At 43.8% G+C, this 25031-nt stretch overlaps 1 protein-coding gene across 1 annotated transcript in view; it reads left to right on the top strand.

Moving 5' to 3' along the window:
- Positions 1-25031, top strand: part of LOC126259578 (nuclear pore complex protein Nup205) — a 325077-nt gene that overhangs the window by 58587 nt on the left and 241459 nt on the right. Inside the window, exons 5-6 of the mRNA XM_049956486.1 lie at positions 12781-12961; positions 19270-19406. Of these exons, the coding sequence (XP_049812443.1) occupies positions 12781-12961; positions 19270-19406 (318 nt within the window). The remainder of the gene's footprint in view (positions 1-12780; positions 12962-19269; positions 19407-25031) is intronic.

Raw genomic sequence — 25031 nt, 5'->3', positions numbered from 1 at the left:
TCCGGAATCCATGTTGATTCCTACAGAGTAGATTCTGGGTTTCCAAAAACAACATGATACGCGAGCAAAAAACATGTTCTAAAATTCTACAACAGATCGACGTCAGAGATATAGGTCTATAGTTTTGCGCATCTGCTCGACGACCCTTCTTGAAGACTGGGACTACCTGTGCTCTTTTGCAATCAGTTGGAACCTTCCATTCCTCTAGAGACTTGCGGTACATGGCTGTTAGAAGCGGAGCAAGTTCTTTCGCGTACTCTGTGTAGAATCGAATTGGTATCCCGTCAGGTCCAGTGGACTTTCCTCTGTTGAGTGATTCCAGTTGCTTTTCTATTCCTTGGACACGTATTTCGATGTCAGCCATTTTTTCGTTTGTTCGAGGATTTAGAGAAGGAACTGCAGTGAGGTCTTCCTCTGTGAAACAGCTTTGGAAAAAGGTGTTAAGTATTTCAGCTTTACGCGCGTCATCCTCTGTTTTAATGCCATCATCATCCCGGAGTGTCTGGATATGCTGTTTCGAGTCACTTGCTGATCTAACGTAAGACCAGAACTTCCTAGGGTTTTCTGTCAAGTCGGTACATAGAATTTTACTTTCGAATTCACTGAACGCTTCACGCATAGCCCTCCTTACGCTATCTTTGACATCGTTTAGCTTCTGTTTGTCTGAGAGGTTTTGGCTGCGTTTAAACTTGGAGTGAAGCTCTCTTTGCTTTCGCAGTAGTTTCCTAACTTTGTTGTTGTACCACGGTGGGTTTTTCCCGTCCCTCACAGTTTTACTCAGCACGTACCTGTCTAAAACGCATTTTACGATTGCCTTGAACTTTTTCCATAAACCCTCAACGTTGTCAGTGTCAGAACAGAAATTTTCATTTTGATCTGCTAGGTAGTCTGAAATCTGCCTTCTATTACTCTTGCTAAACAGATAAACCTACCTCCATTTTTTTATATTCCTATTAACTTCCATATTCAGGGATGCTGCAACGGCCTTATGATCACTGATTCCCTGTTCCCTGTTTTGCACATACAGAGTAGAAAGTTCCGGTCTGTTTGTTATCAGTAGGTCCAAGATGTTATCTCCACGAGTCCGTTTTCTGTTTAATTGCTCGAGGTAATTTTCGGATAGTAGACTCAGTATAATGTCACTCGATGCTCTGTCCCTACCACCCGTCCTAAACATCTGAGTGTCCCAGTCTATATCTGGTAAATTGAAATCTCCACCGAAGACTATACCATGCTGAGAAAATTTATGTGAAATGTGTTCCAAATTTTCTCTCAGTTATTCTGCCACTAATGCTGCTGAGTCGGGAGGTCGGTAAAAGGAGCCAACCATTAACCTAGCTCGGTTGTTGAGTGTAACCTCCACCCATAATAATTCACAGGAACTATCCACTTCTACTTCACTACAGGATAAACTACTGCTAACAGCAACAAACACGCCACCACCGGTTGCATGCAATCTATCCTTTCTAAACACCGTCTGTGCCTTTGTAAAAATTTCGGCAGAATTTATCTCTGGCTTCAGCCATCTTTCTGTACCTATAACAATTTCAGCTTCGGTGCTTTCTATCAGCGCTTGAAGTTCCGGTACTTTACCAATGCAGCTTCGACAGTTTACAATTACAATACCGATTGCTGCTTGGTCCCCGCATGTCCTGACTTTGCCCCGCACCCTTTGAGGCTGTTGCCCTTTCTGTACTTGCCCGAGGCCATCTAACCTAAAAAACCGCCCAGTCCATGCCACACAACCCCTGCTACCCGTGTAGGCGCTTGCTGCGTGTAGTGGACTCCTGACCTATCCAGTGGAGCCCGAAACCCCACCACCCTATGGCGCAAGTCGAGGAATCTGCAGCCCACATGGTCGCAGAACCGTCTCAGCCTCTGATTCAGACCCTCCACTCGGCTCTGTACCAAAGGTCCGCAATCAGTCCTGTCGACGATGCTGCAGATGGTGAGCTCTGCTTCCATCCCGCTAGCGAGACTGGCAGTCTTCACCAAATCAGATAGCCGCCGGAAGCCAGAGAGGATTTCCTCCGATCCATAGCGACACACATCATTGGTGCCGACATGAGCAACCACCTGCAGATGGGTGCACCCTGTACCCTTTATGGCATCCGGAAGGACCCTTTCCACATCTGGAATGACTCCCCCCGGTACGGACACGGAGTGCACATTGGTTTTCTTCCCCTCTCTTGCTGCCATATCCCTAAGGGCCTGACATTGGAGCTCCCAACTACCAGTAAGCCCACCCTCTGCGACCGCCCGGATCTTGCAGACTGAGGGGCAACCTCTGGAACAGGACAAGCAGCCATGTCCGGCCGAAGATCAGTATCAGCCTGAGACAGAGCCTGAAACCAGTTCGTCAGACAAACTGGAGAGGCCTTTTGTTCAGCCCTCCGGAATGTCTTCCGCCCCCTGCCACACCTCGAGACGACCTCCCACTCTACCACAGGTGAGGGATCAGCCTCAATGTGGGCAGTATCCCGGGCAACCACAGTCGTAGTCCGATCGGGGGATGCGTAGGACGAGCTGGCCGTCCTCGACAAACCCCCACCCGGACCCCCACAGTGATGCCCATTGGCAACAGCCTCAAACTGCGTGACCGAAGCCAACACTGCCTGAAGCTGGGAGCGAAGGGGTGCCAACTCAGCCTGCATCCGAACACAGCAGTTGCAGTCCCTATCCATACTAAAAACTGTTGTGCAAAGAAAGTCTGAACTAATCTACAGAGAGCACAAACAATTTGACACAAAATTTAAAAGGTTATTAAAATACAAGATTGCCTAATAGATGCAGTAATGCTGCTACTTGCGCACTGCTGACACACTGCTCGGCGGTGGAAGGAGACTACGCGATTTTACACTATTCAGGTACTAAAACGCGATGCTACACTCTCAAATACTATAATACGCCTGAAATTTATGAATTAAACAATGCACGTACCAAAAACATGCAAAGAAATTAAGAATTAAACTATGTAACAAATAAGCGAGCTAAGAGTATACGACTTGCTGCTGCAGCTGCTTATCCAACGGCGGCAGGGAGTCGCCTCCCTGGCGACCTTTGATAAACAGCATTTCGCCAGTTGTGATGTCCAGGTAGAATATCTTACAAACGTTATCCTTACCACCGCAGAACGTTCTACTCCTCCCACTTCCTCTTTACCGCGCCATGTCCCGGTTCCTTGGTGGGCAGAAGTGTGCCGCGAAGCAATTCACATGTGTAGACCTATTCTCCGCATTTTTAACTGCCATCCTGCAATGGCAAACTGCATTCATTACAAACAGTTAGCTGCACAGTGTCATCGTGTTCTTCGGGATAGCAAAAAAGCTAGCTGGATTTCATTCACTAGTTCTTTGTAACAGTTCCACTCCCTCTCCCTTACTGTGGGCCAATCTCTGACTGCTCTCTGGGACCAAAATTTAATCACCAATTTCCAGCCTGACAGTAGCAGACGATGTCATAGTGGATCTTATTGCTGTCTCCACTACCTTGGGCTGTCATTTTGTGGACATTTTGAGCTTCTCCTGCTATCACCCTGCCTTCCTCCATCAGAAATGAGTGGAGGAGGCTCAGGTGGTACCCTTCTCTTCTCAGAATCGTGAGTGCTGCAATGCTGCCTTTACTATGAGGGAGCTAGATCGTGCTGTCGCTAGATCACGCTCTCACATCATCCCGATTCTCTGCCCCAGGGCCAGACGATGTTCACATTCAGGTGTTGCAGCGCCTGTCTCTTGCGGGCAGGCACTTCCTGCTTCATACGTACAACCGCATCTGGGCAGAGGTCAAGTTTCCCAGATGCTGGCGTGAAGCCACTGTCGTACCGAAACCTAAGCCCAGTAAGGACAAACACCTTCCTTCTAGCTACCACCCAATTTCTCTTGCCAGTTGTGTTTGCAAGGTGATGGAACAAACGATTCATGCCCAGCTGGTACGGTGGCTCGAGTCTTGCTATTTACTGACTGCACAGTGTGGATTTTAAGTGCGCCGTTCTGCAGTTGAGCATCTTGTCACTTTACACCCGTGTCATGAATGGTTTTGTGCAGAAATCCCAAACTGCGGCCATGTTTTTCGATTTTGAGAAAGCCTGCAACACCTGCTGGAGGACTGGTACCGTCCGTACTCTCTTCACGTGGGTCGTCTGTGGCTGCCTGCCCTGTTTCCTTCAGGAATTTTTAAAAGACTGAGTTTTCAAGGTACGTGTGGGTTGTGTCTTGTTGGATACCTTTATCCAGGAAAACAGTATGCCTCAGGGTTCCATCATGAGTGTTGTCCTCTTTGCTATCTCCATTAACCCTACAATAGGCTCTCTCCCACCGGGAATCTGCAGCTCCCTTTTTGTTGGCAGATTTTGCCATCCGTTGCAATTCTCCACGGACTGGTCTCATTGAGCGACACCTTCAGCAGTGTCTCGATCGTCTTCACTCGTGGAGCATCAACAGTGGCTTTTATTTTTCCACTAATAAAACAGTTTGGATGAATTACTGGTGATGCAATTGGTTTCTTCCACCATCTTTACGTCTTGGGCCTGTTGCTCTTCTGTCCATTAGAACTACAAAATTCCTGATGCTCATGCTCGATAGGAAACTTTCTCGGTCCTCTCCCATGTTATTACCTGGCAGCCTGCTATATGCGGTCCCTCAATATCCTGTCTTTCCCCAGTGGTATTTCCTGGGGAGCAGATCGCACCACCTTCCTCTGTTTGTACTGGTTCCTTATCTGTTCAAACTTTGCCATGACGTTCATCTCAGCAGATATGCATGCCATTTGTCTGCCATGCGTGGCCACCCATCCTGTACCTCCTTCTTTGACGGCTCCTTTGATTGTGTCCCTCTTCTCTGTTACCTCCTAAAGTTCGCTTTCGGCTCTTGCTCCGGCAGCTTAACTTTACAGTCTGAACCCTTCACCACCTTGGCTTTGTGCGGCGGCCCGTGTTCACCTCGGCCTTAATTTTCTTCCTGAGGACACTACTCCAGCCTCGCTCTGTCACCTTCAGTTTCATGACCTTCGCACGGAACTTGGCCGTAGTACCTCTGTGTAGACTGACGTCTCTCGGACTGATCGTGGTGCCGGGTGTGCCTTCGCCATCAGTACCGATGTTTTTCGGTATCGGGTTCTGGAACACTGCTCAGTATTTACAGCAAAGCTCTTTCCTCTGTATCGGGCCGTGCAGTACATCCGGTGAAACAGGCTTTTCAATTGTGTCAGCTGCTCCAGCTACCTCAGTGCCCCTGTGTACTGTAAATTGTCCATTCCTTAGTGCAACAGGTCCAGGAAAGCTGTCACTTGGTCATTATTGATGGAGCTAGTATGATGTTTATGTGGGTTCCTGGTCACATTGGTCCAACAGGAAATGAGGCTGCTAATGCTGCTACCAAGGCTGCAGTCCACGTACCTCAGCCCACTAGTTCTTACTTTCCCTCTGATGATCTCTGTGTTGCCATCTGTCAGGAGGCGGTGTCCCTTTGCCATCACCACTGGTACTCCTTTCACGGGAACGAGCTCTGGGCTGTTAAGCCTCTCCCAGCAGCTTGACCGACCTCCTCTTGGCCCTCTCGCCACGAGGAGATCATTTTAGGTAGGTTGCGCACCGTGCACTTTCTTTTTAGCCATCGCCATTTGTTAAATGGTGCTCCCACACCACTTTGTGCCCATTGCACTCGACCTTTGATTTTCTGCTATTTTCTTACGGAATGCCCTTTTCTTAACCGCTTACGTCTCGGTTTGTGTTTGCCGTCTGAGTTATCAGCCGTTTTAGTGAACGATGTGCGGGCTGTCAACCGTGTTTTACTTTTTATCCGTTGTAGCAATATGGTGAAGGCTATTTAATTTTTAGTTCCATTTCTCTATGGCATATTTTATAAACGTTTCTCCACGTCTCTGTTTTTAGCTATCCTCTCTTGTGTCATTTGGGATTAACGTGTAGTTGTTTTTAACTCCTCTGTTTGGCTTAGTGTTCTACAGTTCTGATGTCGGCACGTGTGACCCTAGTTGTTTTGGCGCCCTAAGATAAAACGAACCCAAATCCAAAATTGTCCAATTATCATAGGTAGTGACATACAACTGAGTCAGACACGGAACCCTACACTGCGCCTAGAAAAAGAAAGGCGTACCGGTACAGAGAGAGCCACACCTGGCAGCGATAGCACGGACGCCGGAGGTGAATGTTCAGGAGCCGGGCATCACTATTCCCACCAATGACAACACCCATTGCAGCATCCTCACTGGTGGCGATATGAGTGGAGTGATGGAGGGGGTAATGGCCAGTGTATGTAGGACACAGACAAGAGTGATGCAGCAGTCATCAGGGACCACCCGAAGGTGACAACGAATCTGTCTGGCAAAATTTCACGGAGAACTTAAGACGTGACAAATAGCGGACTCACGAGAAGTCTAGAAGTCCCGTAAGGTCATGAGATGCAGCAGCTACACGTACACCTACATCTATAATCCGTGAACCACTGTGAAGTTCGTGCCAGGAGGATATGTCCCACTGTACCAGTTATTAGGACTTTTTTCCATTCCATTGACTTGTGGAGTGTGGGTGAATGCTGTAATTAGTCTAATCGTGTCCTCACGATCCCTGTGGAGCAATACGTAGGGTTTTGTAGCATAGTACTAGAGTCATCATTTAAAGCCGGTTCTTGAAACTTTGTTAGTAGTCTTTCTGGGGATAGTTTACATCTATCTTAAAGAGCCTGCCAGTTCAGTTCTGTCAACATCTACATGTACATACAATCTCCATAAGCCACCGTATGGTGTATGGGCGAGGGTACCCTGTACCACTGCTAGTCATTTCCTCTCCTGTTCCACTCATAAATAGAGTGAGGGAAAAACGAATTTCTATATACCTCCACATGAGCCCTGTCTGCCTCATGCGAAATGTTAGCAGCAGTAGAATTATTCTGCTGTCAGCTTCAAGTACCGGTTCTCTAAATTTTGTCCGTAGTGTTCCTTGAACAGAATGTTGCTTTTGTGCTAGTGATTCCCATTTGAGTTCCCAGACCATCTACATAATACTTGTACGTTCTTCGAACCTGCCGGTAACATTCTTCGAACCTGCCGGTAACGAACCTAGGAGCCCACATCTGAATTGCTTTGATGTCTCCCTTTAATCTGATGTGGTGGATGTCTTCCTTTAATCTGACGTGGTGCAGATTGAACAGTACTAAGCACTGTATCAGAGGAAAAGTTTGATATGGAAAGGATGGCAAAAGTAAGAGTATAAGTACTGTTGTTTGTTATTAGGTTTAATGGATGAGGTCAACATCAAGGAAAGTGGCATGGGATTCGGAATATTAGCATGTGAAATTTAATTGAGAGAATGTAATTGGAGTGTCCAAGGATTTTAATGGGTCAGGCTCACCACGAGTCCGTATGGCAAAGATGGTATCAACGTATCCAAACCAGACCAGGGGCTGAAGAGTTAAGAATCTCGGGAAGGTCCCATCCGAGCTACCCGTGAAAAGGTTGGCATAGGAAGGAGCCATCATGGTTCCTGTGGCTGCGCCCCTGATCTTTTTGCAGGTCTTCCCCTCAAAAGTATTTGTTGGTAAATATAAAGTTGATTAAGACACAGAGGAATTGACTGTGGATATTGATTGATATCAATGGTGCAAGTTGAAAATTTGTGACGGACCAGGATTTGAAACTGGGTCACCAGCTTCTCGGGCAGCTGCGCTGAGCTTTATGCCGTCCGGGCACAGTGGTCTCCACATCTGCACAGACTACCCTAGCGTACCTCCCGTCAGACCCAAATTCTCAACTTATACCACACACTGCTGATGTAGTGCCTCTGCTCATTAGCCACGGCATCTCGCCAGTTCCCGTACGAGTTTGATGTTGACGTGCATCTGCCCTGAAGGATTCATTGGCCTTCATCACCTTAATTATGTATATGGTGTCTGTTCTTTTGGACATGCCCACTGGCAGCTAATGTCTTAATTCCTTTGTGCCTTTATTGATTTTGGCTGTAGTATCAAAATAATGTCTGTTCTTGTGGACATTTCTGAAAGAACAGACACCACATACAAAGCTGATTAAGCTGAGCAGGAAAGACGTCATAGGTTTGCAATCGGGTGGAGAATGAGGAAATGTTCAGTGACAGGTACACAATGTACATGGGGGATGTTGGTATGGAGGGAAGTGGCATCAGTAGTGTGGTAGAAGTGGGACAGGGACAGATTTCAGATAGTCTAGAAAAAGGTTACTGTCTTTAATAGAGGAGCAAAGTCTCTTTACTAAAGGTTCTGTGTTGATCAACTAAGGCAGATATGTGTTTGGTGGGTGGTTTGAAGCGAGTAACTATGGGATGGTAAGGGTGATTAGATTTGTGGCTCTTAGGAAGAAGGTAAAAGGTGGGGGTGCATGTTTTGGGTGGGTAAGAAGTTCTATAGATTGAGGTATGAGACCTAATGAGGAGTGTGAGATTTCAAGGAGAGATTACAGGTCAGTTTGTATCACAAGGATGAGATTTTGATGGCAGATGCTGTATGTAGAGGTTGTGCTGCTAAGTGATATTTCCAATTGATATTACGTGTTGAGGAAATTAGGTCCTTGATTAAATGCAGGTTTAGGCCTGAAAGGGAGACCCTGGGATAATACTGATAATTAAGGGGGGGGGGGGAGGAGGAGGAGGAGGAGGAGGAGGGGGGGAGTGTATGTCGAGTGGTTGAGAACACTATACTCCTGTGACTGGTTCTTGTGATCATCATCATTTTCTGGCAGGCAGTGTTGAAGGTCGGTGTGTGTTAAGAAGTTCGGCCAAACCTGGTTAGTAGCAGAGGAGTGGTGGTTGATGGTGTGGCTGTTTAGGGTGGTGGAGAGGGACAGGAAGGGCAACGCCGCAGTTGAGGTAGTTTAGGAGAAGGTGGGGTAGCTGCTTGGTGTGAAGTCTGACCTTTTGTTTCAGTTTGAAATTGGCTTGGCAGATGATACCCTCCAAGGAAATATGAGGGGGCAGATAACTGCAGGGTTTTGTAAAAGAAGATAAGTCTGGTGGACTGGAAATTTGCAGATGAGGCACATAGGTCACAGATTAGCTGGGTAACTGCAAGAATTGCTGTATTTGAAACTGTAAAAGGGGCTGGTGTAGAGTAGGATTATGTCCAGAAACAGTGTTTAGTGTTAGGCCTTTGGGGGTAACGCCCAGGGACAAGCAAGTTTCAAGAAACGGAATGTGGGACCTTAGTTTTGATAGTGCAAAAGCACATTTTTGAAAGGACTGAATGTATAAGGGGTGTTAAAAAAGAAACGAGCCGGAGTCTGGAGTGCGCAAACCGGTGACAGGAGGGTAATATTATGGCACGTGTAACGACGTGTGGTTCCAACCAGAGTGTGCAAGTTCACAGCCCATCGCTAGAGGGCACGATGCACGTCACGTGGCTGTACAGAGCTAGCGGTAGTATGCATCGGTCGTCCAACACTCCCAGTCCCATTGTAAACAGTGACATGGAGGTGTCAAGAGAAGAGCAAAGAGGTGTTGTTCGTTTTCTGACAGTGGAAGGAGTAGGAGGAATGGATATTCGTCGACGAATGTCACAAGTGTAAGGCGAATACTGCATGTCCCTTGCTAGGATCGAGGCTTGGCACAAGCGCTTCAGGGAAGGACGGGTGTCGGGTGTCGTTAGCCAATGATGCGCGGTCTGGAGCACCACACTGCATTACCGATGACATCGTCCAGCTGGTGGATGCACTCATTACCCAGGACCGCCGAGTAACAGTGAAAGCTGTAGCCGCCGTGGTCGGATTGAGCGTCAGAAGTGTTTACACCATCGTGAAGGAATGACTGCACATGCACAAAGTGTGTGCGTGTTGGGTGCCCCACAGTCTTGAACCACACCAGGAAGCATGTCAATTGGCCCACTGTCGTTCTCGTCTGCAGCGCTATGCTCGGGAAGGGAATGCGTTCCTGGCACGAGTGGGGGCTGGAGATGAGTCATGGTGTCATCTCTTCGAACCAGAATCAAAACTGCAAAGTCTCCAGTGGAAGCATCCAGGGTCACAACCACCAAAAAAAGCCAAGGCCATCCACACAAGTGCAGGAAAGGCTATGCTAACGTTCGTCTTTAACCAAGATGGCCCCCTTCTGATTCACTTCCTGCAGCACGGGACAACAGTGAATGCACAGTATTACTCGCAAACCTTGCCCACCCCCTTCTGATTCACTTCCTGCAGCACGGGACAACAGTGAATGCACAGTATTACTCGCAAACCTTGCCCACCCCTGCCGAGCGATCAAATCAAAACAAACAGGCAATCTCACCTGTGGTGTCATTCTGCTCCACGACAATGCAAAACCTCATGCGGCCAACACAGTTGTGGCACTCCTGCAGAAATTCAAATGGGAGGCTGTCGGCCACCCTCCGTACAGCCCGGACCTCTCTCCCTGTTATTATACCATTTTTGGTCCCTTTAAAAAGGCTCTTGGGCAAACGGACGATGACATCCAGCTGCACGTGCGGAACTGGTTAACATTGCAGCCCCGGGAATTTTATGAGACAGCTATTCACCACCTTGGGTCACAGTGGGGCAAGTGTCTCAAGAACCAGGGTAAATACTTCTAACATACAGGTGCTGGTTTCTGTAATTATGCCTCCAGCTCATTTCTTTTTGAACGCCCCTTATAATATGTAAATGGGGTTCACCATGACAAGATAGAAGGCTTTGGAGTGTTGGGGATGGTAGGAGTGGCAAAAAAGGAAGAGAGGAGGAGGAAAATATGAAAAAAGGAAGGAAAGCAAGAGAAAAGATGGGAAAATCATAAAAATTTGCATGAAAATCGTGAGAACAGACAAGTGTTAACAAGAAATATCAATTGGATGAGAATTTATCACTAGAAAATTGGACACAACAATTCGAAAAAATTATTATGAGAAAAAAAGTGATTGGAAAAGTTGTGAAAACAGATGAAATTTTAAAAACGGTGCAGATGGAAAGAGGAAGATATTAGTGAAAACATAATCTATTGTGTTTGGCAAATAAAGCAACACAGGACAAGGCAGTAAAAGTTGATCATTGTGGTTTGTGAAAAACAACTGCAATAAAATGAATTGTGTAGAAGCAAGGTAAGTGGAGGGTGGGAAAGAAAATTGCTGTCAAATTTGCAAATAAATTGGTGGAAGATGACCAGGAGAAGGACCTGTAGCGAACTTTAAACAAACAGTTGTTCACAAATTCGTAAATAACTATGGACCGGTCAGTGTGCACAGAAATTGGTGCTAGAAAAGATTTAGGCATAAGATGTTGGTCAACATAGATGGTACAGATAAATAGATGAGCAAAGTAGTGTGTAAGGTCAGAAACAGATGATAGCTTGAACAAGGTAGATGACAACAAAGACTGGCAAGAGGGTTACATAAGAAAGAATTATGGCTGCATGAGCTAATATATCAACAAAAATAATCAATTTTTACAGTGTAGTGTGATTGTGTGGATAAAAAAATTGCACCATGTAGTCGCAGGAGAAAAAATTTATAAAGGTATTGAAATTTGCAAGCTTTCGGAGCCAGTGGCTCCTCCTTCTGACAATAGGGTTGAAGGGGAAGGAAGAGAGGTGAATGAAAAGGACTGGTGAGAGATTACTGGGAAAGCATTGTGCACGAATTAATAAGAACCGAAAGCTGAGTGCCATGTATGCAGTAGAGGTGTGGATGAGCAAAATGTTTGTTTGAGATTCCACCTGTGACTCACTGATATTATGTTTATAGGGTACTATGTTTTTTGATTTTGTGAAGTTCAGAATTTTGCATTTATGAACATTTAAAGTAAGTTGCCAATCTTTGCATTACTTGGAATTCTTATCAAGGTCTGTTTGAATATTTGTGCAGCTTTTTTCAGACTGTACTTCATTGTAGATGACTGCATCATCTGTGAAAGGTCTGAGGTTACTGTTAATATTGTCAACAAGGTCATCAATCCCAACACACTTCCCTGGGGCACATCTGATGTTACTTCTATATTTGTCAATGACACTGTATCCAAGATAATGTGCTGCATCTTTGCTAATAAATTCTCAATTCAGTCACAAATTTTGTCTTATACCTCATACAATTGTATTTTTGACAATAAGTGTAAGTGTGGTACAGAACCAAATTTTTTTCAGAAATCGAGAAATACTGCCTCTACCTGACTACCTTGATCCATAGCTACAGTCTGCTGCTGGGCTCATTCTGTTCAATGTTGTGCTTGTACATATCTAAGGTTTTCTCTGAGCTCAGATAATGGGATGAAAAATGTAATAGGATAACATGCCAAAGCAAGAACAACTAGCCTGTGGCACTTCCAACTTCTGCAAGGCAGAAGTGTGCCACCTCTTACATTTTTTGTGGTCAAATGACAAGTTACATGAGTAGGGTTAGCTACCCCTGAGTGGAGTGACAGACTTACAGATATGCTGTCACAGATAGCAGTGTCCAGGTTGTTGACAAAACATCCCAGGAATCACCATTAGGGCCTATTTTTGTGAAGTCGCAGCACTTTTGTTGTGGCTTCTGGAACAGTTATCGACTGTAGTACGTGAAACGGTGGCTGTAACACTTCTTGAATAGTGGTGGTGTTCATAGTTTAAACTGAGTATTAAAACACTGATTTGGGACACCATATGTAATTATGTATTACTTTTTTATAGTAAAATGCTAAGTAGTTAACACATGGTAGAGATTAAATGTTCACTCTTTTTATACTGTACTCAAGCTGATGCGCGCGCACACACACAAGAGTACAGATTAACATTTGTAAAGTTTTGTTGCTTTTCTGAAATCTTCATTTTTGTCTGCTTCACAGGTTTATTAGAAACAATGGATTTGACCAGTGAACTTGAATTACTTCAACAAAACCGTGCTATTGGGGGTCCAAGGCACCAACGACAGATCCTGGATATGTTCCAGGATATTCGGCAGGGTTTGGCTGATACTGTCTACTGTTGGGCTGCTCAGTGTGGACTTCCTCGTGAACCAACATTTCGGTTAGTGCATTGCAATTTCATCGAGGAAAGACATTTCTGTACAGTACCATAAGACATTTGGCAAGTTTCTAAATCAGCTTTTAGGAAGCTTGAAGTTAAATTATGCAAAACATAGTCTAAATAAATGTAATTTGCCTTGTACACTTGAGACTTAGCCCCTTGATGATTATTTCTTTTCTTATGCACCAGATAATCTTCTTAATGTTACACAGGGGTTTTGTCTACAGTCTGGTTGGTCTTTTACTGTAAAATATTACGTTTGTTAGTATGACCACAATATATAAGAAACAAATAGTAAAAATATATTACAGTTATTTTGTAATGTCTGTTTGTTACCCTGTATAAAAATTTATTATGCTATTTTGTCTATAATCGTACAAAGTTATCTCAATCTCTGATGTTCATATTTTGTCTTGCCTTAGTCATTTTATCTACGGCTTGTCATGACGGACAGTGCAGCTAATATTTCTTGCTCGTAAAATATCGGAGAAAGATTTTCAGATAGTTTTTTTCTGACAGTACTATTAGTTTTTCACTTTTTACTACCTATGCATGCCGTCTGTTCACTTATTGGTTTTTCCTCTTTGTTATACATAATATATTCCTAACAAAGTTTGTGAAAGGTGTTACAAGCTGCGGAGAATTATAATGTTCATTCGAATGAAATCATGTCAGTGCGTCTACCTTTGCCTTACACATAAGGTGGAACCATGTAACTGCAGGTATGGTGGCACCATCTATTGGTAGAGAGACTGACGCGTGTGCACAGTTTGGTGTTGTATAGTGCCAGTGTGGTTTCACACCGAAGAGAAGGTGCTCACACAAATTATCATCCACTACCGAACATGCACGCTAGTAAGCAGGAACAATGAGGAGTGATTGGAATTTTTGGTGCCAGAGGGAGTTAGAGGCCGTGAAATGTATGAGCGGATGAAGGCTGTGTACGGTGAGTACAGTCCGAGTCGTTCTAGTGTTGTGGAATGGTGCAAACGATTGCTAGAGGGGCGCGAGACACCGGAAGACGACGCTCGTTCTGGACAGACTCATTGTGTCATCACACCGGAAATTGTTGTGGAAGTGAATGCTTTAGTCTTAGACAATTGCAGAATCGCCATGGATGAGACCTCTAAAACAAGCTATTCGCGGTCATCGATTCACAACGTACGATGAAGTGTGTGACTGGGTCCGGGCCTGGATCCGACAGCAGCCTGCTAGTTTCTTCAAGGGTGTAATCGACCGGCTAGTGTCGCAATGGGAGAAATGTGCCAACAGTTTTGGCAATTATTTTTGCGTATGTGTACTGTGTATAACTACATTTTTGAGTCAATAAAATCGTTACTATTACTTTACACTAGTGACCGGGTTTCATTTGAATGCTCCTCATACTTCTGAAGAGTTTTCTGTATTCTTTCTTAAAACCTTGTCGCTCTTGTGTTTTCATTTGCCGTTGTATACATATCGCATATTCTGAATTAATTATCCGTTATACCGAAATTTTTGACAACATTTGCTGAATTAGTTAACAGGAAGTCAGGAGGATTGGGTTAAAATAAGTGGCAAGTCACCCAAAACAATCACTCTGAATGTGCACAAATATTGTAAGATTTTGCCAAAATATTTGTGCCTTTCCTGGAATAGCACCTTATTGGTGCTTTGATTCTGTGTGTGTCAGTGGTTGTGGGCACACCATTATTCAGATGTCAAACAGAAGGAACCATTGCTTTCAGTAACAATGGGAAACTAGAACCAGATTTCAGATGTACGAGGTGCTATCCAAAATTTTCAAGACTGGTACTGCCATCTGTTGAAAACCTTGCCTTTGGACTAATGGTCACCATCACCCTCAAAGTAGTTCCCATCTGCACGTACACACCAGTCCCAGCACTTCTGCCACTGGTCAAACATTTTCTGGAAGTCCTGTTCTTTGAGGGTGTTTATTACTGCCAGCGATGCTTCTTGAATCCTCCCTATAGTGTCAAACCGACGGCCTTTCAATTTGAGTTTCAGTTTTGTGAATAGCGCGAAGTCGTAAGGTGCCAAATCTGGCGAGTAAAGTGGATGGGGTACAACTGCCAAGTTGTTTTTTGCCGAAAAGGTCCTGGTAAGCAAGGACGTGTAACAGGGCGCGTTGTTGTGATGCAGCAGCAAGTTCCCTCGACACCAAAGTTTGGGCCGTTGTCGCCGCACCTTTTCACGGAGCCGTCGCAAAACATCACAGTAGTATGCGGAATTCACCGTTTAGTTGGGTGGGGCAAATTCTTTGTGCACAATTCCCTTCGTATCAAAGAAAACGATGATCGTGCTCTTCACTTTGCTCTTCCAGTGTGAGCATCATCTTCGACGTCTGTATGGCGAGCCCTGAACTGAGCATGCCACTCTCACGCGTACGGCTCGTGCTCTGTCTCCCAAACACTTGTTCAATCATTGCAAGGGTCTCCGTAGCACTTTTTCCGAGATTCACACAGAATTTGATACACAAGCACTGTTCTGTTCGCGGATCCAATGTAAAATCACCACAAATGGAAATCACTGTGGGCACGCAGCACGTCCTCCCAGCTGAATGCCACTCCGCACACTGACTCATCAGATATGCAGCTCTCGGCACCTAACGGTGCAAAGATCTACTACTCCTATAGGGTGTATACGACCCGGGACAACCGGGAGATCCGGGAAAAACATGGGAATTTTTTCATCCGGGAGAAAACCGGGAAAAACCCGGGAATTGTTTACAATTCCGGGAATTTTTCATTGTTTTAGTTTTAAGTTAAATTTTTGTGATTTTGAGTGGTAAGAACCAATACTCTAACAAAGGATATTACTGTACCCCGCTACTGCAGAATAACACTGCTGCAACGAAACATGAACGAGAACAAAAAAAAAAAAAAGTAAAATAAACTTAAGTTGCAAAGGAAATGTGCCGTATACAACAACAAAACACGGTGCTCATACAAGTGTCTGCCAACAGCAAAATGTGTCAAAGAATTTGGAAGACTATGCAATGCTTCATAACAACAAATTGCCTCCGATGAGCGTGACTTGACAACTGTTTAAATTAGATTCCTTTGAGCAGTTGCGGACGGGCTCTTGGGCGTGCGTAGTTGAGTCTCATATTAGTAGTACCTACTCCCGCTTCTTGTTACAGAAGTGTGGCTTGGCGCCACTACCTAATATTGCCCTGGTTCGGAAATATAGTAACTCTGGGCCCAGATGCACAGAACAGTCTGAGTTGTGGTGGGGAGGTGTGTCGTCTCCACGTGACCTGTGTTTACGTTCAGTGATTTTGTTGTTTCCTCTTCGTTTATTGCTCTCACGTTAAATGATAAAACGGATTTTTGTGACTGGGATATATCAAATGAATTAAAATACGTTCGCATAATGATGGATGGCTAAAATATGTCATTAGTTTCAGATTTTATTTCCACCTTTCTGGCAGTCAAGGATTCATCGCCTTGCAGAACAATGAAGTAATCTTTGTCGGTTTGCTAAAGAGATTTGGCTTTTATTAATCTTTTCTGCTGAGGCAGTCAGTTTATTTGAAATGAACTGTTGAATTTCACACTGTTGGCTGGTTTCAACTGTTCGCTGATTTCAAGTGCACGTATGACATTCTGCCGTAATAAAGAACCAAACATGAGATATTGCAATACTGGTACTCCAAGAAAATTTACATCCGAATCTGGACATACGAATGTGCACTTTAAGCCGAATTATGCATTTTAGTATGGTTCACGAAATTCCGATGCTCTTGAAGTATCCTTTGATGTCTTGTTTCTTTCATGACCTAATGTAAGATCTTTTAATGTTTTACACGTATGAACATATGGCCTTCCTGCATCATCGCGGGGTGATGACTGTTATCTGGCGCTCTCTTGCAACTGCTAAAACGAACCTATTTCTAACAGGTAGCGGGAAAATATTGCGATCGGTGGTTTGAAAAGCGTTACGTACATTAAAAGCAAATTTCCTTTTACGCAAGATGAACTATGTGCAAGAATGTACGATGAATTTCGTAAATAAGGAAGTGTTTGACTCTCATTTAAAAATCAACTCTTTGAGGATGGCCATTTAGAAGAATTTAGAGCTCAGAAGATCACACATTTGCGTCGTTATTAAAAATTTTACTGGCACATTTGTGTGATGTATCTTAAAGTGTATCACGCGCAGAAAAGATCAACATTATATGTGGAAGCTTAGCTTCTCTTTCAGCTTATTAATCTTGGAAACCAATATTATATGTGAATGCTACGTATATTAATTTAAACCATTAACTTATTTGTATTTTCGCGCTACTTAAAAGTGATCTTTCTGTGGCTGACTACATCACGTGTCCTAAGCTGTTATCAGCTGGCGAGATCACGTGACATGAGTGATGAGTGGCTTACAAAAGCGCATCGCAATCTCGATTTCAATGCTTTGGAAAGTAACACGCGGTATTTGGTGGAATTCGAATTCATACCTTTGTAATATGAAAATATGCAGCGTACATATTGTTGGACATCATAGGTGTTTCAAAACGTGTTTTTTTTTCCCCCCGAGTTTCGTTTTCTAAAGTGGTGGGAAATTCTACGTCGGTATATAAAACCATTAACATTCAAAGGATTGATGAGTTTTACTGTGCCAAGGAATAGTATACGATCACTTAACATGGAAAAAGTGTATTTTCGCCCGGGAGAAAGTGTATTTTTAACCGGGAAATCCGGGAATTTTTTTCCTTGTCCACGTAGACACCCAGTCCTATTTTCCAGATGGCAGCACCTATCCCGAAAATTTTGGATTCCACCTCGAATGCCTTGATCGTCTAATGTCGATGTTTCATTCCTTCAGCATATGGGCCTCGCAACCATGATAATTGTTTGATACCTGTCTGTTTTGGATTTAACCTGCTACCTACAACACATTACATTCAATTAATTTTTTATTAAAGGCCTAATAATGAGACCAGTATGTGCTGTCTCAATCCTATAGTCTCAAATAACTTTCACAGTTGGCACTTTTTCGACTGCAGATGTGTGTTTTACATGATATTTCTTCTTCACCTTCACTGCAGGCATTGATGGGCACACCTCGATTCTGGCAAGGTCATTGAACACATTGTCCATCCATCTCGCTCTTGGTCAGCCATTCCTTCTGGTGGAATACCATCTCCCTTTTGTTCTGCTATACTCTTCATATGTCCTAACCAGTGAAATGTACAAGTTCCTGTAACACATGGTTATATTATTCTCCAGTCTTCTGTCTGTCACAAGCTCTTAAGATTTTTCTCAGGATTTTTCTTCAGAGGCTCTTAGGTTGATAATGTTCGGATTTTGTCAGTTATTTAGCTAGTTAGTCACATGTTCCGTTTGTGTGCAACTGAATAAAGCTAATTTTATCATTCTATTCATATTTTACTCTTATTTTTTGAAACACATCATCAGTGATGGATTTGCAACTGCTGCTCTACATGGGTGCTTGGTTTGCTGGTTTGAAAGCTGTTGTTCTGCTTCCAGTCTCTTAAAATTAAACTAGCACAGCATTGAGGATCTGGCATTAAAATATGTTTTCATGTTCTCAGTTCTATGCTAATGTCATTTCGAAAGACAGAAAGCAGGACAGCAGCTTTAAAACCAACAAAGCAAGCACATATGTTGAGCAGCATCCACAAACCTTGCCACTGGTGACGCCTTTCAAAAATAAAGGTGAAATACGTGTGGCATGATGAAATTGGCTTTATTCAGTTGCTCATAGACATAACTTCAACATATCACACACAACTTAGAAAATAGGACAACAGAAGTAAAAACCCTTAGGTTGTTTGCATCTGCTTCTTTCATTGTCCACACTTGTGACACACAAGGGAATAGGGTACTGTACTGCATCAAAAGGATAATTCACATGAGAAAACTGTAAAATAATGGGACAGCATTGCCGACAGTGATGAAAAGGTATTTTTATTTGTTTGTTGGTGATACTAAGATGTTTATACCTTGAATTAAGTGCTGGGCACATTTTTGTCTAATAATTTTATAACTTTTAACTATGTTGTTGTTCTCATAACTATAGAGTTCTTAAGTGTGTGTATGTTTGCAAAATAGATGCTGTTTTCCTCGTGTATCCTTCTTTAATACATTATCTCGTATATGGTATTTGCTAACTCATCAAAATTGCGGTGTTTTGTGACTGTTGTTGATTTAAAGTGAATTCATATTTTACACTTGTCTCTTTAACACACACACAGCTCTGTAATAGCCTAATTGACAAATGTATTCTTACTCAGTTATCAAGTCCAAAACTGTCATTAATCTTGGAAAATATTTATTCATTTGCAGTTTAATGGGTGTGCTTAAAAATTTGAAGATAGAAGATGATCCGGCAGGAGGAATTGACAGTGTTACCTTAGCTTTAGAAATGGCCTTACTATATGCTGTGGATCTTAGCATTATTCAGAAACGTGAAGATGGTGAGGGTATGTTATCTAACCTGTGTGGTGCAGTGTATGTTCTGTAACATTGCTTTACTACTTTGCCCATAAATGTAACCAGAAAGCGGGCACCTCGACCACTTCGGCTATCCGTGCATGTGCTACCTTCCGTACGGACTACGATATAAGGATACAGACAGTGAGACGTGGAAGTCTGGATCGATCTGGGGAGTGTGTATGGATAGCTGAAGTGGTTAAGGTGACCACTGGCAATAAGCATGAAATATGGGCTCAAGTCCCAGTCCAGCACAAATTTTCGTATGTCACATCTATACCTAATACAGCTGACATCAAGGAATTCGCAATCATTGAATTAATTTTGAAAATATTTCTTTCAGCTGTGGCTCGTTAACAGTGTCCGTTCTTTCAGATATGAATGTAAGTGATCGGAAAGAGTGAGATAATTAATGAGATTGAGAGTGAATTTTTGAATTGGAATGTGAAAGCCTAAAATGGGAAGTTTGTATTAGAGTTTTGTGAAGAAACTCCTAATATATTTAAAGGTCTGTATCCGTAGTTAGTGTGCATAGTGTTACAAGTAATGTCTCTCTTAGACAACAGCACATTAAAATGAAAATGAAGAAATATGCAAGTAATGGTGCATACATTTCTTAGCTGTATGAAACTTTCAGTGTTGGAACTACAATTTTGTGACAGAAGTGAATTGTGACTGGCATTAGTAGGTTTGATAGTGAGTGATGTGGTGTGTTGATGAGAATGTCATGGACTCAGGAGGGTGACAGTTCAAACCCCCATCCAGATTTAAGTTTTCTTTTGTTGTCTAAATCACTTCAGTCAAATACTTCCATGGTTCCATGGAAAGGTAGTGTTGAGTACCTACCTTGTCCTTGCCCTATTCTGAGCTAACTCTGCCTCCAGTCAGAATCACAATTTTATTCTCTCATTATGTACGTACATAAATAATTGATTTAAAGTACAGGAGACTCATCAATATAAATACTGTACCTGATACTCATACAGTGAGTCAAAAGAGACTAAAATTAATCTTAATTTACAAAAAATCATTACAGCTGTATTTCTTTAATCTACAAAGAAATAATCCTCATTTCTATGCTAAGATGATGTGTAATTTTGTCTTCAATATACCTAGTCCCATAAACTGAAAGTTTTTCACTTTTATTTTACTACGAAGTATTAATAGCCATGTATTGAGGGGTCTGGGAGTGGAGGTATGATCTATAAGATGGTAACATGAAATTATCTTTGGTTTACGTGTCGTATATATGTTGAAAATTGTTCCATATAAATAATTCTGGATTGGTACGGAGAAAGATAAACGGTTCATAAATGTAAATACATAGATTAATTAAAATTTTTAGGTCCATGAATATGTTGTTGTTGTGGTCTTCAGTCCTGAGACTGGTTTGATGCAGCTCTCCATGCTACTCTATCCTGTGCAAGCTTCTTCATCTCCCAGTACCTACTGCAACCTACATCCTTCTGAATCTGCTTAGTGTATGCATCTCTTGGTCTCCCCCTACGATTTTTACCCTCCACGCTGCCCTCCAATACTAAATTGGTGATCCCTTGATGCCTCAGAACATGTCCTACCAACCGATCCCTTCTTCTGGTCAAGTTGTGCCACAAACTCCTCTTCTCCCCAATCCTATTCAGTACCTCCTCATTAGTTATGTGATCTACCCATCTAATCTTCAGCATTCTTCTGTAGCACCACATTTCGAAAGCTTCTATTCTTTTCTTGTCCAAACTATTTATCGTCCATGTTTCACTTCCATACATGGCTACACTCCATACAAATACTTTCAGAAAAGACTTCCTGACACTTAAATCTATACTCGATGTTAACAAATTTCTCTTCTTCAGAAACTCTTTCCTTGCCATTGCCAGTCTACATTTTATATCCTCTCTACTTCGTCCATCATCAGTTATTTTGCTCCCCAAATAGCAAAACTCCTTTACTACTTTAAGTGTCTCATTTCCTAATCTAATACCTTCAACATCACCCGACTTAATTCGACTACATTCCATTATCCTAATTTTGCTTTTGTTGATGTTCATCTTATACCCTCCTTTCAAGACACTGTCCATTCCGTTCAACTGCTCTTCCAAGTCCTTTGCTGTCTCTGACAGAATTACAATGTCATCGGCGAACCTCAAAGTTTTTATTTCTTCTCCATGGATTTTAATACCTACTCCGAATTTTTCTTTTGTTTCCTTTACTGCTTGCTCAATATACAGATTGAATAACATCGGAGAGAGGCTACAACCCTGTCTTACTCCCTTCCCAACCACTGCTTCCCTTTCATGCCCCTCGACTCTTATAACCGCCATCTGGTTTCTGTACAAATTGTAAATAGCCTTTCGCTCCCTGTATTTTACCCCTGCCACCTTTAGAATTTGAAAGAGAGTACGGAGAAAGATAAACGGTTCATAAATGTAAATACATAGATTAATTAAAATTTTTAGGTCCATGAATAAAGGTATCTATAATCTCAAGGCTTAATATTACACGCACGTTTCCAATAGTAGTTCTGGAGAGTGATAATATTGTATTTACACTACTAGCATTCCCCCAAAACTAGCCGTGGTAAACAACTTTCCAAGTGTCCATGTCGTGTAAAGGACAATCTTGTCATTGCAAATGCAAGACTGTGGCTTGTTTGCCTAGTAGCTTACATGAGAACATCAGGGAAATTTTTTCCTTTAAATATCCCAGGAATTTGATAGAACCTGCTTCCCTATGTTCCTAATTTTTATAGGCTCAGATGATTTTGATTGTTTTGTGACGGCTCCCAAACCCATGGTCCTCGGCGGTACATTTGGGGCAGCCACCACAAATTGTATAAAGCGTGGGTAGTGACCAGCATGTAGGTACGTCTGTTGGCCGAAAAATAATTAATGACAAGAACTGCGCCAGCTAGAATGAAGAAATAACTTATCTTTATTTCTGACGAAACGTGCACCAGCAATACAAGTCCAGGTAATATCCAAGAGTAATCCATGTACTGAGCCTAGTCGAATACAATAGCAGATCACACTCTGCAATAGCTCCGCTATAAACTCCATGGAAGGCTAGCAATAGACAATCGACAATACACTGTCCGTTTCGGGGACAGCGCTCGTCCTTATATGCAAAAGGCACAGGGTGCTGCGGACCCGAGCTCAGCCGTGGCGCGACCTCTTCTGTCGGCGGTAACGCCCTGAGATGCCGACGGCCGCGACAGGAACTGTGGCCAGCGATGTCACGGCCAGGGCGCGCGCATGTGCGAGTTGGTTGGTTGGTTGGGTCTGTGGATACAACATTCCTCCCACCCTGAAAGGCCACCAAGGCGTCAGATGCTGCAAGGGTCTGACGACGAAGGGAGGTGGGGCTACTGTGAGGCGATGGGGAGCCAACGTAGCGAGGCTGGGGGTCGTCCCGGCATTCGCCCTGCACTGGAGCCGGAACCAGCCGAAACAGCCCCAAGGACGCAACTCACAGCAGCCACGATGGACCCAACTAATGCGCCCCGACTCTCGAAGACGGCGGGGATGTAGCCTCGGGTGACGGTGATGATGACCCGTGTGAAGTGGAGGCGATGGAGGTCCGGGGGGACCAGCTTTGTAGGATGGAACGACGGCTGTAATGGCTTATGGTCCGTCACGAGAAAAAATTTCGTGCCATACAAGTATTCGTGGAACTTTGTTACTCCATATATGATGGCTAAGGCTTCCTTCTCAAGTTGGGAATAGTTCTGTTGTGTGGGGGTGAGCAATTTGGGAGCAAAAGCTATTGGACGATCAGCTGATCCGACAACACTGCACCTAACCCATAGGATGAAGCGTCCACAGCGAGAACAGCTGGTTTAGAAGGGTCGAAATGTAAAACGCAACGATCACTCGACAGTGCTGTTTTCAGTTTCTGAAATGCTGCTCGGCATTCGGCCGACCACACAAACGGAACGTTGCGCTGACGTAATTGGTGCAAGGGGGCAGCTATATGTGCAGCATTGGGTATGAACCTATGATAATAGGTAATCTTGCCTAACACAAATTGCAACTCCGACAAGTTCTTAGGCGAAGGAAGGCCGGCAATGGCATGAAGGTGCGACTGCGAGGGATGTACACCTTGTACGTTGATAACGTGTCCGAGATAGTCTATTCCCGTATGAAAAAATACACACTTTTCCTTGTTCACTCTGAGCCCTGCTTCCGACAACACTGTAAACGAGTGACGCAAATTCTGCAAGTGTTCCTCTGGAGTACGACCGGCAACCACAATGTCGTACAGATAATTTGAGCAAAAAGGTACTTTGGCAGTCAGTTGCGACAAGTAGCGCTGAAAAATGGCAGGAGCGGGGGAGCTGCTGGAGGGGAGTCGCAAATATTTAAAGAGACCCAAGGGAGTGTTGATCACAAAAATGTCCCGGGACGGTTCATCTAAAGGAATTTGCAAATACGCATCCCGCAAATCAGTCTTGCAATGGTATCGGCCCGTGCCTAGTTTGTCCATTAATTCCTCAGGGCGAGGGAGAGGACAGCTATCGACAATTGTCTGTGGATTCACTGTACTCTTGAAGTCCACACACAAATGCAAGGAACCTTTGGGTTTCTTTAGTACAACTAAAGGGGAGGCCCACTGACTGGCACTAATGGGCGCAATGACTCCCTCTTTTTGCAAAGAACGGAGTTCTTCTGCGACTTGGTCGCGCAGTGCGGCACTGGTCTTGCTTTGCAAAAACGTGGGCGGCCGTTATCCTTCAGTGTGACGTGTGCAACATAATCACGTACGCAGCCCAAACCACTGCCAAACAGTTCAGGGAACTCTTCACAAAGAGGAACAACAGCATCAGGAGTAGGACATTCACTAACAGCTAACACATGGTCCTGGATGCTGAGGCCAAACAAATCAAAGCAGTCCAGTCCAAAAATATTTTCACACGAACGTGTGGTGACAACGTGCAATTGAATTGTCCTGGTCCCATTATGGAATTGTGCTGGCATGCTACATGTACCCAGTACTATAATACATTCGCCACTATATGCCGTAAGCGGAGCAGAAGGTTGAGCAAGTTTAGGCTTTCCTAGCAATTCGTACACCCGACTATTTATCAGTGTAACGGAAGAGCCTGTATCCAACTGAAATTTCACACTATGTGAAGCAATGTGCAACTCAATGTACAATTTGTTCGCCCGGCGATGCACAGAGGGCGGCAAAGCACTATTAACTACAGTGACACTACTATGCAAACCGTTTGCTTGAACACTGTCTTCAACACTGTTGTCTTTAGAACTAATAGCATGGACAGAATGTGCTTGTCCAGAAGCGCAAGAAGCAATTCAGTTCCGTTTACGCTGTTGGCATACAGATTGTACATGTCCAAGCCGTCCACAATTGTAGCAAGAATAATTACGCAGTGGGCAATTTTCGCGTTTGTGACGCACATGACACTTCGGGCATGATTTCAAAGGTGCCCGCGAAGAAGCAAACTGTCTGTTTTAACGCAAAAGCTGTTGGCGGGGACGCGAGCTACTTCCACCTTGCTGATCGGGAGCACGTGGTGTGCGCGGCAACTGCACCTGTCGACGGTTGGTCTGTTGTACACAATGTCCGTCCGACACGCGACAAACGGTAGGCAAGTCAAAACT

The sequence above is a fragment of the Schistocerca nitens genome, chromosome 5, assembly GCF_023898315.1.
Source record: "Schistocerca nitens isolate TAMUIC-IGC-003100 chromosome 5, iqSchNite1.1, whole genome shotgun sequence".
Classification (NCBI taxonomy): Eukaryota; Metazoa; Arthropoda; class Insecta; order Orthoptera; family Acrididae; genus Schistocerca; species Schistocerca nitens.
This window is presented reverse-complemented; position numbering and strand designations above follow the sequence as displayed.